Here is a 12862-nt window from a genome sequence, read left to right as displayed (position 1 = left end):
AACGTAATTCTGTTTAATCCAATGGAGATACCCTGATCTGCACAGGTGTGAGAGAAGGATAAGGCTAACATTTACATTTTCCTTACTCCAAAATCCAATTATTTCCTTTATTTCCTCAGATTATGTTCCCAACATGCTAAATACCTGTGACCAAATTTTAGCCTCAGATTTGGAGCGAAATCTAAAAAGTGACTCATGAGCTGGAGCACACACACTTTTTAGATACTTTTACATTCAATAATAAAAGATACCGATAGCTGCTGTGCCAATTCCTTGTTATTTATCTAGCTGTATATTTTGTTTCTCAATTTGTATTTAAAATGGGTAGCTAAAAGCAGCTTTTAGTGAGACTAAAGCCACCTGAAGGATTTCAGTTGACCAGAATTTTCTTACCTGGCCTCCATATACATTTTGCTGAAGGTGCAACCCCACAGTATAACCCTTCATGCCACTTTCCAAAGAGGCGATGCACCACCTTTCCTTCTTGGTCCATGACAACCCCTTGGACTTCATTTACATTTGAATTCCAATAATTCACCTGAAAATGTATCAAAGTAAACAAAGTGAACAAAGTTGATTTCCTTGTCACACTGTATATCACAATATCCCACTACATACTTCTAAATCTTGCGACACGTAAAAGTCAACTGCAGCCAGATCCCCAACAAAGAAAAATTAGAGGCTATTAATTTCTTGAAATTGAAGACATGCATAAGGATGTGACATCTTTGCAATTCTGCTACAAAAATTATCTCAGCAAATCTATACAGAATTAGTTTGCCTAGCAGATGTCTACCCTGTTTAGATTATAAAGTCTTAATGGGCTGTGACTCCATCATTAGGTATCTTTTTACAGTATCAGGCACATTGTTGGCACTTCAGGAATTAGAATTTAGTCCAACTGAATATTACTTACATTAAAACACAAAACAGAAAATGGCAGCCTGGAACATTCTGGAACAACATAATATGCTGAGCCATTGTGTCCATCTCTAAAACTAACTAGGGAAAAGTTTCCTTGCATACCTGAACATACTTTTAAACAAGTGGATTACAATGAAAAATGTTTGGTTCGCAATATTTTATAGATAGGAAAACAACAGAATCATAGAAGTGTAGGACTAGAAGGGACCTCAATAGGTCATCTAGTCCAGTTTCTGGCACTCCAGGAAGGATTAAGTAATAACATAACAGAATGTTTCTGCATAAGAATCTATATATATTGCAAATGCTTCTTATCTGCCACTGATGGGTGAGTCCAGATTCTGCATCAAAGTTCTCTTTTGTCCCACCTCAATCTACTGCCAATCCCCATAATGGCTGCAATTTAAAATGAAGAAAATTGGAATACTGGGTGCGTTGACATGTATATGTTTACTGAACATAGCAGTATTTTCTGATGAAAATAGCAGTCTGGTTGTTTATAAAGGGGTTCAAGCTCATTTAATTATCTGTGCACACTGGTAATATATAGCTTCTTCACGAGTCAAATTCCTGCACCATTCTGTAGTAGAAACAGACCCACCTCCTTCCAGTTGAAAAATCAGATGTATATTTTTTCTCTTCCCAGATGCCTAAGCTGCTGACACTGCCACTCTAAAGATTGGAGAATTCTTTGCCCAGATCCTGGAGGGGAGCTACTTTCATCCCACAGCACCCCGTATTTGCTTTCTCTCATTCTCTTCTATGTCTTTCTTTTCTCAGGCATCTCTATTCCCTTCCCTTTTACCTTTAAACAGTCCAGTTCCAAAGCACTAAGTCTTCACCTGAGACAAGCTATAATGCATCACTGCAGCAACTGAGGTGGGCCTTTTGACACTGAAGTGTATGTAGCAACACCAGTGATGATAAACTCATTATTTTAATTGTTTTTACAAAAAAATTCAGCTCTAGCAGATCCATATTACTGTTTTTATACAGAACTATCACCAGGATATATAAATACAATGAAGCAGAACACCATTATTCTAAATAGATAAGAAACTTAGGACCAAATTCGGATCATGGTTAGAACAGTCTAAATCCAGAGTAACTGCTCTGAAGGACAGAGTTCCTCCTGGTTTTTACTGGCTTAATAGAACTGAATTTGGCCATTTGCATTTTAAAATTAAAAAAACAGTAATTTATTGTCAGTGATGCTGACATCAAATGGGCACAGAAACACACTGACATCAAATGGGCTGGTCCAGCAATAACAGAGACATGTTAACACTGGCAGACATCTCAGATCACAACTTAGGTGGAGTTTTGTTATTGGGCTTCTTACCTGATAAGATAGTGGTGATGATACAGAACAGGGAAGAAGGAATGTAGGGGAACAGCAGAAGACTGAGAAAACTGTAGCCAGGTCTAGGCTAAGAAAATAGTTCTGCTTACTTTTTGTCATATATTACCATTGCATGACAAATCATAAGTTACCTTGACAAAAGTGAGCTTACAAATACAAACACTGCTTTTTGTGTTTCTGATGGTTATTTCTCCATAATGCTCTATCCACCTCCTTCCACTAAGGATGTTGTGTATGCAGGTGGTGACTTTGTTCCACACGTAGTAATCTCCATACCTGGGAATAAAGTTAGTATATAACTGGTAATGTAAATTAAATTTCAATATTGCTGACAAAAAGTGAAATCCAGCCATATAATCACATATACAAAATAATGAAATCCCTCAAAAATGTTTGAATCAGTAATCAGTGTGGCTTCCATAGTAATTATTATTCCCCATCATTAAACCTAAATTATTCTATATGGGTGAAATTCACCCCATTATAGAGGCCCACGAGAGGTCCTATGAACCACTAAAGTCCTGTATTAAAGTCTCAATCCCAGTAGTGCTGAACACTTTGGCCCTGATCAGCGACTTGAGTAGGATTAGACTTAAAGTTCAGCATGCTCTACAATGCCGTGGTGGACTGGGGTCTCGGTTATCATGTATTTCTCTCAGAAGCAATGGGAACTAATAAAAGTAAAATAGGTCTGAAATAGAATGAATAGAAAGGAAGTGGGGAGCAATAACTCAGTGGCATATTGTCCCCTGGCAATTCCATGCAGTCAGAGCTTCCCCAGTCCTGGGGAGTGGTGGGGTGGGGAGAAATAGAGCCAGGGAGCCGATGCTATACATGGCATGCTCCCCTCTGAATCTGTCAGTTAGCCAGGCCAATAGATATATATGCAGAATGCAATGTTGTTCTGATGGTATTAGCTTCAACTTTGTGACAAGATGGAGGAAAATGTAAGAAAGATTCCCTGCGGAAGCTGTACTGCCAAAGGGCGGAGTGCACCCGAGATCTAAGATCTGCAGATTCCCAGGCTTTGAGGGTTTGGGAGGCCACACACCGCTCTACAGTCTGTGACCAAATCCTCTCTCCCGTCCCTGAGGGCTACATTTGAAGGAAGCCATATGGCCCTGTCTACACAACAGAAGATTTTGAAACATTTCCCCGTTGTGTTAATCCTGGTTCCGATGAGCCCAGCATTAGCCCCCTTTGAACCCTACTGCTGACAGTGTTGAATAGATTTGCTCTGGGCAGCCCATCATTCCAACGACTGGGTATGGAGTTAGTGCCTCTTCACATGCACCTATTCTCCTCTACCAGTGAGATGCTTTTAGAGAGTTCCCTGGTTTTCCCTCCAAGCGCCTGACTGAGCCTTCAGGCTCCAGCAATGTTTCAGTACCTCATCCTGTAATGGGAGATCAAAGCAGGGAACTCGCATTCTGCCAGCTGCTAATCATGTGGGATCTCTACTCCCCCACCACCATCCATCCAGCCCTCAAAAAGAAGAGCATCTTCCTAGATTTAAAAAACAAACAAAAAAACATAGCCAAAGGAAACAAGACAGTAACTTACTTTGGAAAAGTCACATTCAGTGTTCCAATTGGCAGGATTTCCATTGATTTCCCCCAGAACTTATTTTTCCATCTGATATCTAAATGATAAAGTGAAATATTAGAAAATTACAAAAGACCAAAATATTATACTTTCAGAGATCTATGCCACTAAATGGCATACAGATGATCTTTTGAACAGAACATTAACCTGCTTTGAAGACAGAAAAAAGGTTATTCCGGAGGGACAACCTTATATCAGAGAGACTAATGTATCCCTTGTCTCCTAACAGATAACAGTGTGTTCTGTATAAAGCTTTTAAATAAAGACAGCAGAACAAATAAACATAATGCAAGTCACTCTGGCATGGATGATAAAATACTGCATCGGCTTGTTCCTTACAATTTAAAATTGAAACACTTTAAAGCAATAGCCAGAAATAACTTAATATAATAACTATACTAAACTAATCTATTAAATAAATTCCAGAGAACTACATCCCTAATTATAATAATTTTGAAATCATAAACTTTTTCTTTGATTAAAAACTTCATCTTTAGGCTTTTGAATTAAAATATATACCTTGCCAAAACACAAAATTCTTTGATTCACAGTGACAGGCAGAAATGGGTGGATGGTGGCTAACCTGAAAAAAAAAATTACGGTGGCGAGGAGTTGTTTAACACAAAAGAAGTCTATAATTTTTAAAAATCAGTGTAACTGACAGTTACCTCAAGCTAAAAACTATTCAGTTATGTATATTACAATAAAACAAACAAAAAAAGCCTCAGCATGTTTAACATGAAGTAGACTTTATTTTTACAGGCTCCTACATTAAAGGATATATTTTATATAAATCATTTAAGTTTATTATACTTTTTTTTCTGGATTTAGTAACTTTCACTTCAAACTCTCTTTACTCTAGTGGGAATACAAGATCTTAACTATAAAGAAAAATTAAAGTCACTCTGCTGTCCAAAGAAATGAAGATTTACATAGAAACAGGTTTTACCTGCTCTGAGAAAAATCGGAATCCTTTGTCTTCCCTAATACATTCATAAGTCTCACCAAGCACTGGATTGAATGGCTTGCTTCCTGCTCTGTAGTAAGTGGAGGCATACCCTGAAGCTGCAAAGGCAGCTATGAGAACCTGTTAAAACACAGAAAAACAGCTAAAGATTCCTCGGTGTGCTCCCTCATCATTGTCAATTGTGTGGGCAGAAGTATGAATAAATTTATCATTTAAAAACACTTAATTGCCCCTTTATTCATTCACTATTTGAAGGGCTACATAGTAATAGAAAACTATCAATGTCCTGCAAAGTAATTAATGGAAAGGAAAGCCTGCAGCATCTGGTTATTTATGTATCTGAATAATACACAAACCTTTGAGCTGCACATCACCATAGCCTGTGGGCACACAGAAAACATAAAACAATACAATAGGATCTACACAGCCCATAATTCACAAACAAAAATTGATGATCTTTCACCATTCCTCAGCAGAGGTTTAATGGCAGAGTTTGTATTAGCTGAAGTCTCACAATATTAAGAAAGTAGTACGTTTACAAAATATACTACAGAACATTTACTATTTGCTTTGAAGTGCCATTATAGAGGCATTGGTAATGATGACTTCACAGTTGAAGTTGTACTGATCCCTTTGTTTCTTCCTTTAAATTCAGATTAAATTTTGTCTCCAAATGGTCGTATTTTAGCCATAACTGACTAGAAGAGAATTCCTCTCACTCTCCGCTGGCATAAAGCTGGCAGAGGTGGTGGAGCTGCCTCCTTCACCAGTTGTCCCCCCCACCCCAGTGTAGAGAGAGGAAGGGGCATCTCAGGGATGCAGCAAAGTATGCCTTGTTCTCTACTGGTGTGGAATCTCTAAGGGTATGTCTACACTGAAATAAAACATCTGCTGCTGGCCCATGCAGGGGCGGCTCCAGGCACCAGCGCAGCAAGTGCGTGCCTGGGGCGGCAAGCCGCGGGAGTGGCCTGCCAGTTGCTGTGAGGGCAGCAGTCAGGCAGCCTTCGGCGGCATGCCTGTGGGAGGTCCGCCGGTCCCGCGGGACCGGCAGATCCCCCACAGACATGCTGCCGAATCCCATGACCAGTGGACCTCCCGCAGGCGTGTCACCAGAGGCCACTGACTGCCGTGCTTGGGGCGGCAAAAAACATAGAGCCACCCCTGGGTCCGTGTCAGCTGACTTGGGTTCGCAGGGCTCAGGTTGCAAGGCTATAAAACTGCAGCGTAGATGTTAGGGCTCGGGTTGGAGCCTGGGCTCTGGGACCCCGCAATGCAGGAGAGTCCCTGAGTCTGAACAGGTACACCGCAATTTTATAGCCCCGCAGCCCGAGCCCTGTGAGCCAGAGTCAGCTGACGTGGGCCAGCTGTAAGTGTTTTATTGCAAAGTACAGACATACCCTGAGGGACCTTATACCAGTGGCCTAAAATAGAGCTATTGCTCAGCAGCAGTAACTTAGGCTAGGGCCAGATGGTGCAGGATTGGGGAGTTGCAATTGGTCCAGGACTGCCCTTCCCATTTGTGCCTGGGTTTGGCAGGCCAATGCTCAAACTACTGAGCTATCCCTCCTCCCGAATATATATAAGTATAAGATCAGAATTCCCAACGGAGACCAATAAGAATTGGATTTTTGTTTCTGTGACACTATTTGTTTTCCTTTATGGCCATCATCATCTTCTGTTAACTTTCTTCTGAGATGACACCTTCTACCTGATGGTGTCTAAGACCAAGCCACTCTCAGACCAAGCCACTTTATCATGAACTGTGCAACTTTAATTTGGCTTTCTTGTATGCATGGGTTATGATATAGTTTTTAATTACATGATCACATACTATTTTTTTTCCTCAGGATCCCTGCCTTATTCAGTGTACAGTGAAGGCTTTGATCCTAATCCACCTCCTGGCCACACACAAAACCCTTTCACCCAAGTTTAGTGGTGCTTTAAACCCAGGATAGGTGTCCCAATAGGGGCATAGCCTAGAACCTGGATGCTTCTTTCACTTGGGCTGATAACCCTCCCACTTTGTAGTAAGGTCTCAGGCTAAATCACCTGTGTGCTGAAAGGCCTCCAATGCCTTCCCACAATTCACCCCTGGTGTCCAAGAGGACAGACAACCTTAATTTTGTTATTTCCTAACTTGGGCATGACTTTGCAATCTTAATGTTCTTTCATCATAGGTTTTTTGTGTGTAATTTCCTAGGTTTTTAAAAAAACAAACTGCAAAAACAGAAATTCCATCATGTGGGTGTCGCTATGATGCTACATGATTCATCAGCAGGATTGGAACCTTTAGATCCATCGCAGAACACTCTGCCACTTGAGCTAATTGAGTAAATGATAGCCGCAACTGGTTGTCATTCTCTGAATGGACCAGCACACTAGAGGGTGATGAGACACTTTCCCAGTTGGTTTCATGGATATTTGCTGACAGCAGAGGACTCAGGAATCTTGGGTTCCATTCTAGACTCAGGAGGGGAATGTGCTCTAATCTGCCCATTTCTCCCAAGCATGACCTCTTCTGGCCCTATCCCTCCAGCACATCCCTGCCCTAGTCATGTCTCTTCCCCCTGCCTCACCGTCCCAGTCCCGTTCTCTTCTCCAATCCCACCCTCCATTCTTCAGGCTTCTCATTCCAGTCCCAGTCCTCTTACCCAGCCAGTCCCAGTCTCCTGCATCTGTACTCCCTATCCTAGCCTCTTCCAGTCTCATCCTGCCCCGCCAGGCTGCTAGCCCAGCCAATCCTACTCAACTCCTCATCCAATCTGTCTCTCCCCTTCCCCGGCCTCCCATCACTCCCACACCTATGTTACCCCTGCCCACTGGCTCCCAGTCGCAATCTCCTTTCCTCCAGTTCTGCCCCCAAACCCAAGCAGGATGCAGCACTCACTGGCACAGATCCATCATCTTTAGCACCTTGAAGAAAGAGAGGTAGCTGCGGGCAAGAATGCGAACCGATGAAGAAAGTGTGGATGGGGTGTTGAATGACATCACTGCTTATTTCCTTGCTTTTTACACAGTTTGCCTTGGTGGCCTATGCAGTCAAACAACCTTCACTCACAGTTAGCATTTGTGTGTGGGTATCCTTAATAAGAAACTACACTAACTAAATAAATGTACAAGAATGCAGATATAATATCCCCAAGCTTTTTATTGTGTTTGGGTGTTTACTCACTAATTTGCAAAATTCACAACGTGCTTCCCAGTCATTAGTGAGACTTTCAGTGAGGTATAAACTTAATAATACATTTATAGTCTATAGAGAGTGTCTCTAAGTAAGTGATGGGCAATGGGCAAGCAAACTAAGACAAACATATAATCACCATTGCCTATTGTACAACAGCAAACTACTTAGCTGTCACTCAAGCTCAGGAAAATATCTTATACAAATGATGTACACACTAAACACTGATAAACCAAGGAAGAAAACTGTATAGCCAAGGACTTTTAAATGAAATCCTATGGCCACCAATCCCCATTTATTCAATCCTGAGACCAATCCCTATATGAACTGTAATGATAGGAAACGGGGTTGGAGTAGGGAGAAATGCCTAATCCAGCCAGGTACTAGATCATTCAGGGTTATCATATCATAACTAATAGCTGGAATTGCACCCTGAAAAGATGTGGGACTTTGAGCAGAGCATGGAGCCCTGGGATAGAGCATCCACGGAAAAAAATTAGTGGGTGCTTAGCACCATTGGCAGCCAGCAACCCCCCCCCCCAGCGCCTCCCACCCGCAGCGATGAGCTGTTCTGCAGCATGCAGGAGGCACTGGGGGAGGAGTGGGGACGAGGCGCACTCAGGGGTAGAACTGGGCAGGAAGAGGCGGGGCAGGGGTGGAGCAGGGGGAAGAAGAGGTGGGCGGGCGCCTGGGGCGGAGCAGGGGGGGACTTGGGGGAAGGGAGTCGGTGGGGGCAACGCCTGGGGTGGAGTGGGGGTGTTGAGCACCCCGGGGCCCAGAGGAAGACGGCGCCTGTGCAGACACAAGTTTTCAAACAGAGGAAGCAGGCAACCCCCATCAACTAGTTCAGGTGTTTTCTCTCACTACCTCATTGGACTGAGCCTCAACCAGTGATTGTCATTTCAGCCTCTTTTTATCCAGAAATCAGAAAGCCAAAAGACTGCAGATGAATAGGTGCTAACGCCGTGGATGTTCCAGGGCTGGAGCACCCACGGAAAAAAAAAAGTGAGTGCTCAGCACCCACCGGCAGCCTCTCCAATCAGCTCCACCCTCTCCCCCCAACACCTCCTGCACGCCAATGTGAGCCACCGATCAGCTCCTTCCCCTCTCTCCCAGCACCTCCCATCCACCACTGATCAGTTGTTCAGCAGTGTGCAGGAGGCACTGGGGTGGGAGCGGGAGAAGCAAGGGTGGGCTGTGCTTGGAGGAAGGGGGCGGAACAGGGTGGGGCGGGGACACAGCTGAGAAGAGGGGGGACTGGGATGAGGGCTTAGGGAAAGTGGCGGAGTGGGGGCAGGGCCTGGGGCGGAACGTGGGTCGAGCCCCCCACCACAACTCAGAAAGATGGCGCCTCTGATGAGATCAGCATCATCTGGATGCTGATGGAATTACAGTTCCAAAAGTCTCGCAGTTTCTCTTGGCAATCACACATACACAATGAACCAGGGGAATGACAAAACGGAACACTGTGCAGGATTCACAAACGAGCCCCTGGGGAAGATGAGAAAAATCTAAGCTTTTGCATACACAAAGTTATACTGTACCAAATTTATTACCATGCGTTCGTATGGATCATCAGTTTCAGCAGCTTTGTCCAGGAGTTCACTGTATTCCAGTTCTTCACAAAGGTGTTGTAAAGTATTAAGAGGTTCATTTAGCTCAACTGGCATGGAGACTTTGGAGAGATCTTTGCCAATATTATTTCTCAAAATATTCCACAGATTGATATTACTGGTATCAGGACAGGGAGCTGGGAGACAAGTCCGACGTCCATTCCTGAATGCACCTCCTGCTAGCTCACTATTAAGAACTGGGTGGGGGGGAAAGAAAACATTATTGTATTGAAATCTCCCCTTTAAAAACATAACGAAATTCATTCATGGGACCAAATTCACCAGTGGAATTGCATTGCAGGTGCAATTTCATTGATTTCAGCTGAATTGTTCCTGATTACACTAGCAGTAAATTTGGCTCATGATCTGAAAACAAATGTAATTTTCTAAAGTTCTTAAAAAGTATGGTGTATACTTTGTCGGAAAACGTTGTCTGCGACACTGGTGTTGTCCTCAGATATGTTATCACTCACATCACTGATATAGGATTCATCATCAGAAGCCTAAAGAAGAAAAATTTAAAAATTAGTCAATGAAATCCAGGAAAGCAATTATACAGTAAAAACACAAATAAATTAAGCAAAACAAACATTCAAAGGAACCACATTTAGCCTGGCAGAGCTAAAATTAGATCTACCAGGTTTGCATGTGCAAAGAACCAATCATCTAATAGCACCAAGAGAAATTTTATGCTCACTGAATTTTCCTTAATTAAGTGTTATGGAGCCAAACAAAGACCTTCAAACTTATTTCACTTATGACTCTTAGACTTTGTTCACCCTTAGTGTGTCCAAGCCCACTCCTGTTGAAGTCTCCCCCTCAGGGGGAGACTTCAGAGAACAAACAACACTTAATAGAGGTTAGTCACATTGCTTAATGCAGTAGTGGAAGGAGCTCAGATACTACAGTGATAAGTGTGGTATAAGCATCTACATAGAACAGGAGTCCTTAGCTTCAGTGAGAGTTGGATCAGGCCATAAAAGAGCAAAAATGCTAATACAGTCCATCTTCATCTACTGATGTGTCTTTCTCCCTATGTTCTACCTCGACACCTGAGGTCAGCTGGGACTCTTTTGCTAACTGGCCCTTATTTTTAAATATCAGGATTGGAGACACGGCTTTCGCAGTTCACAGCCTTCAAGCTCTGGAATTTGCTTTTCCTGTGCATTCATCAGAGTCTACATCTGTTGACTTTCACGTTATGGAGCAACCTCTTCACTTGTGTGTGTGTGTGTGTGTGTGTGTGTGTGTGCTGAGTTTTTTTGCACAGGTAGGTATTGTACAATGAAAAATAAAAATGAACACAAGTATTACTTCTCTCATTTTAAACTGACCTATTGCTAAGATCACTCCAACAGATGAAGGAATTTCAAATCAGGAGTTCAAGCCAGTTTTTACAATAGTTTGACCTATTTTATTTCCTTCCATTTTAAGTCACCAATATTTCCTTCCATTTTAAGTCACCAAAGCTGCTGCTGTGAGACTGTTGTATTTCCTGCTCACACTTAAATGTCATAGCACAACCCAAAGCGACTGTTTTACTGCTACTGTACTGAAGCAGGAAGTCTGCCTATGGTAGTGACAAAGGGATGCTGCCAGGTTAATATATTCTAAATGCTTTACTTCTGTTATAATTAGAGCTATGTGAATGACTGATTTTTTTGGTTTCCTGGCAGTTCCAAAAACAAAAAAATTACTTCTGGGCAGACTCAAAACAAAATTTTTTTGAAGCTTTTGGTGAATTGAAAAGTCCAAAAAATGTATTCTTGTTGAACTAAATGTTTTGTTTGGCTTGAAACATAACATTTCATTTAGATTTTGAGCATTTTTAAAAAATAAAATAGAAGCAATTTTTTCTGCTGTGCAGTGAAGTACTCAGTACAATACACAGCTGTACTTGCAATAGAGCACAGTATAATTGTACATAGTACAATAATATCTATTATGACACTTTCAAATGCATAGCTATTCAATCATACAGGGCAAGACTGGATGCACAAGTGTGGTAACTGCATATGCAAATAGCCAGTTAGATCTCTACACTGGCGTGTATATATATATATGTAATATATATATATGTATATATATATGTATAATATATATATTACACACATGGTACAGACATCTCACCTGGAGTTTGCAATCACAGTAATTGGGGATGCAAAAAAAAACCCCTGCAAATGTAATTTTATACATGCAATACTAAAAAAACGTGTCTCATAATCTCATTAGTTTATCATGCAGGCATCACAAAATGCTGTCTGGTCCTTCAAGATTAGAATCAATCTTCCTAACTTATATTGCAAGTAGGCATTTCAGAGCATTTCATAACAATAATCAAAATATGGTTCAGGGTAGAACTACGTCTCTGCCCTGCATGCACTTGTAAATATGAGGCTAGTAGCTCCTCCTAAACTTTCCTTTCCACCTGCTAACTCATGAAATGCCTTGCTGGCTTGATAGGAAAGTGTTTGTTATCTGCAGACAATGGAATTGCATGATGGATCACTTAGCAGTGATGCAGCACAGCTTTTCCCATACTGCTTCAGAATGGCTGAGTTTCCACTTTATACGTAACCAAGTCCCGGGGTTAATTTTCTGCTTTCAGTTTTCCTGTCTAGTACACTGTTCTGTAGAACCCAGTGCCATTGTAATCTGGGGACTGAAACATTTAGCTGAACAATGGGGAGCTCAGGACATGTGCCATTAGGGAGACATTAGAAAGCCAGTCAGCTTTCAAAGGTGAAATGGAAAAGGAGCATCAAGGTTTGCTCTCTGGACCAGGCCACTTGAGATGTATCGTGTTGTGTATAACAGGCTGATCCAGTGTCACAGCAAGCAGAATTACCACATACCACATAGTGTATCGTTCCATACACACATACACACACACTTTGAAGAAGAGCTCTGTGTGGCTCAAAAGCTTGTCTCTCTCACAAACAGAAGTTGGTCCAATAAAAGATATTACCTCATCCACCTTGTCTCACACACACTCGCACTCATTCTTTATTACTGATGTTAGGTTTTTTAACAAACAGTTATTTATACTACATTTTAGGCTTAACCTGCCTGATAAGCTCTCTTTAATTAGCATATTTCTATCCTGTAGAACATAAAATAAATCACAGATCAAGGAACAGCAAAGTTATATAAACAGTAATTCCTGATTTTGAAGCTGCGTTTGCCATTCAGCTGGTATCAGTGTTAGG

At 41.8% G+C, this 12862-nt stretch overlaps 1 protein-coding gene across 3 annotated transcripts in view; it reads right to left on the bottom strand.

The window, feature by feature from the left end:
- OSBPL6 (oxysterol binding protein like 6) overlaps positions 1-12862 on the bottom strand; it is a 202580-nt gene that overhangs the window by 18247 nt on the left and 171471 nt on the right. For all 3 annotated transcript variants that reach the window (XM_034785284.1, XM_034785285.1, XM_034785286.1), the window contains 7 exons: positions 10069-10156; positions 9597-9850; positions 4842-4979; positions 4412-4475; positions 3851-3929; positions 2419-2563; positions 394-538 (listed from right to left, as the gene is read on the bottom strand). In XM_034785284.1, the coding sequence (XP_034641175.1) occupies positions 394-538; positions 2419-2563; positions 3851-3929; positions 4412-4475; positions 4842-4979; positions 9597-9850; positions 10069-10156 (913 nt within the window). The remainder of the gene's footprint in view (positions 1-393; positions 539-2418; positions 2564-3850; positions 3930-4411; positions 4476-4841; positions 4980-9596; positions 9851-10068; positions 10157-12862) is intronic.

This window comes from Trachemys scripta, chromosome 11 (assembly GCF_013100865.1).
Source record: "Trachemys scripta elegans isolate TJP31775 chromosome 11, CAS_Tse_1.0, whole genome shotgun sequence".
In the NCBI taxonomy this organism is placed as follows: domain Eukaryota; kingdom Metazoa; phylum Chordata; order Testudines; family Emydidae; genus Trachemys; species Trachemys scripta.
This window is presented reverse-complemented; position numbering and strand designations above follow the sequence as displayed.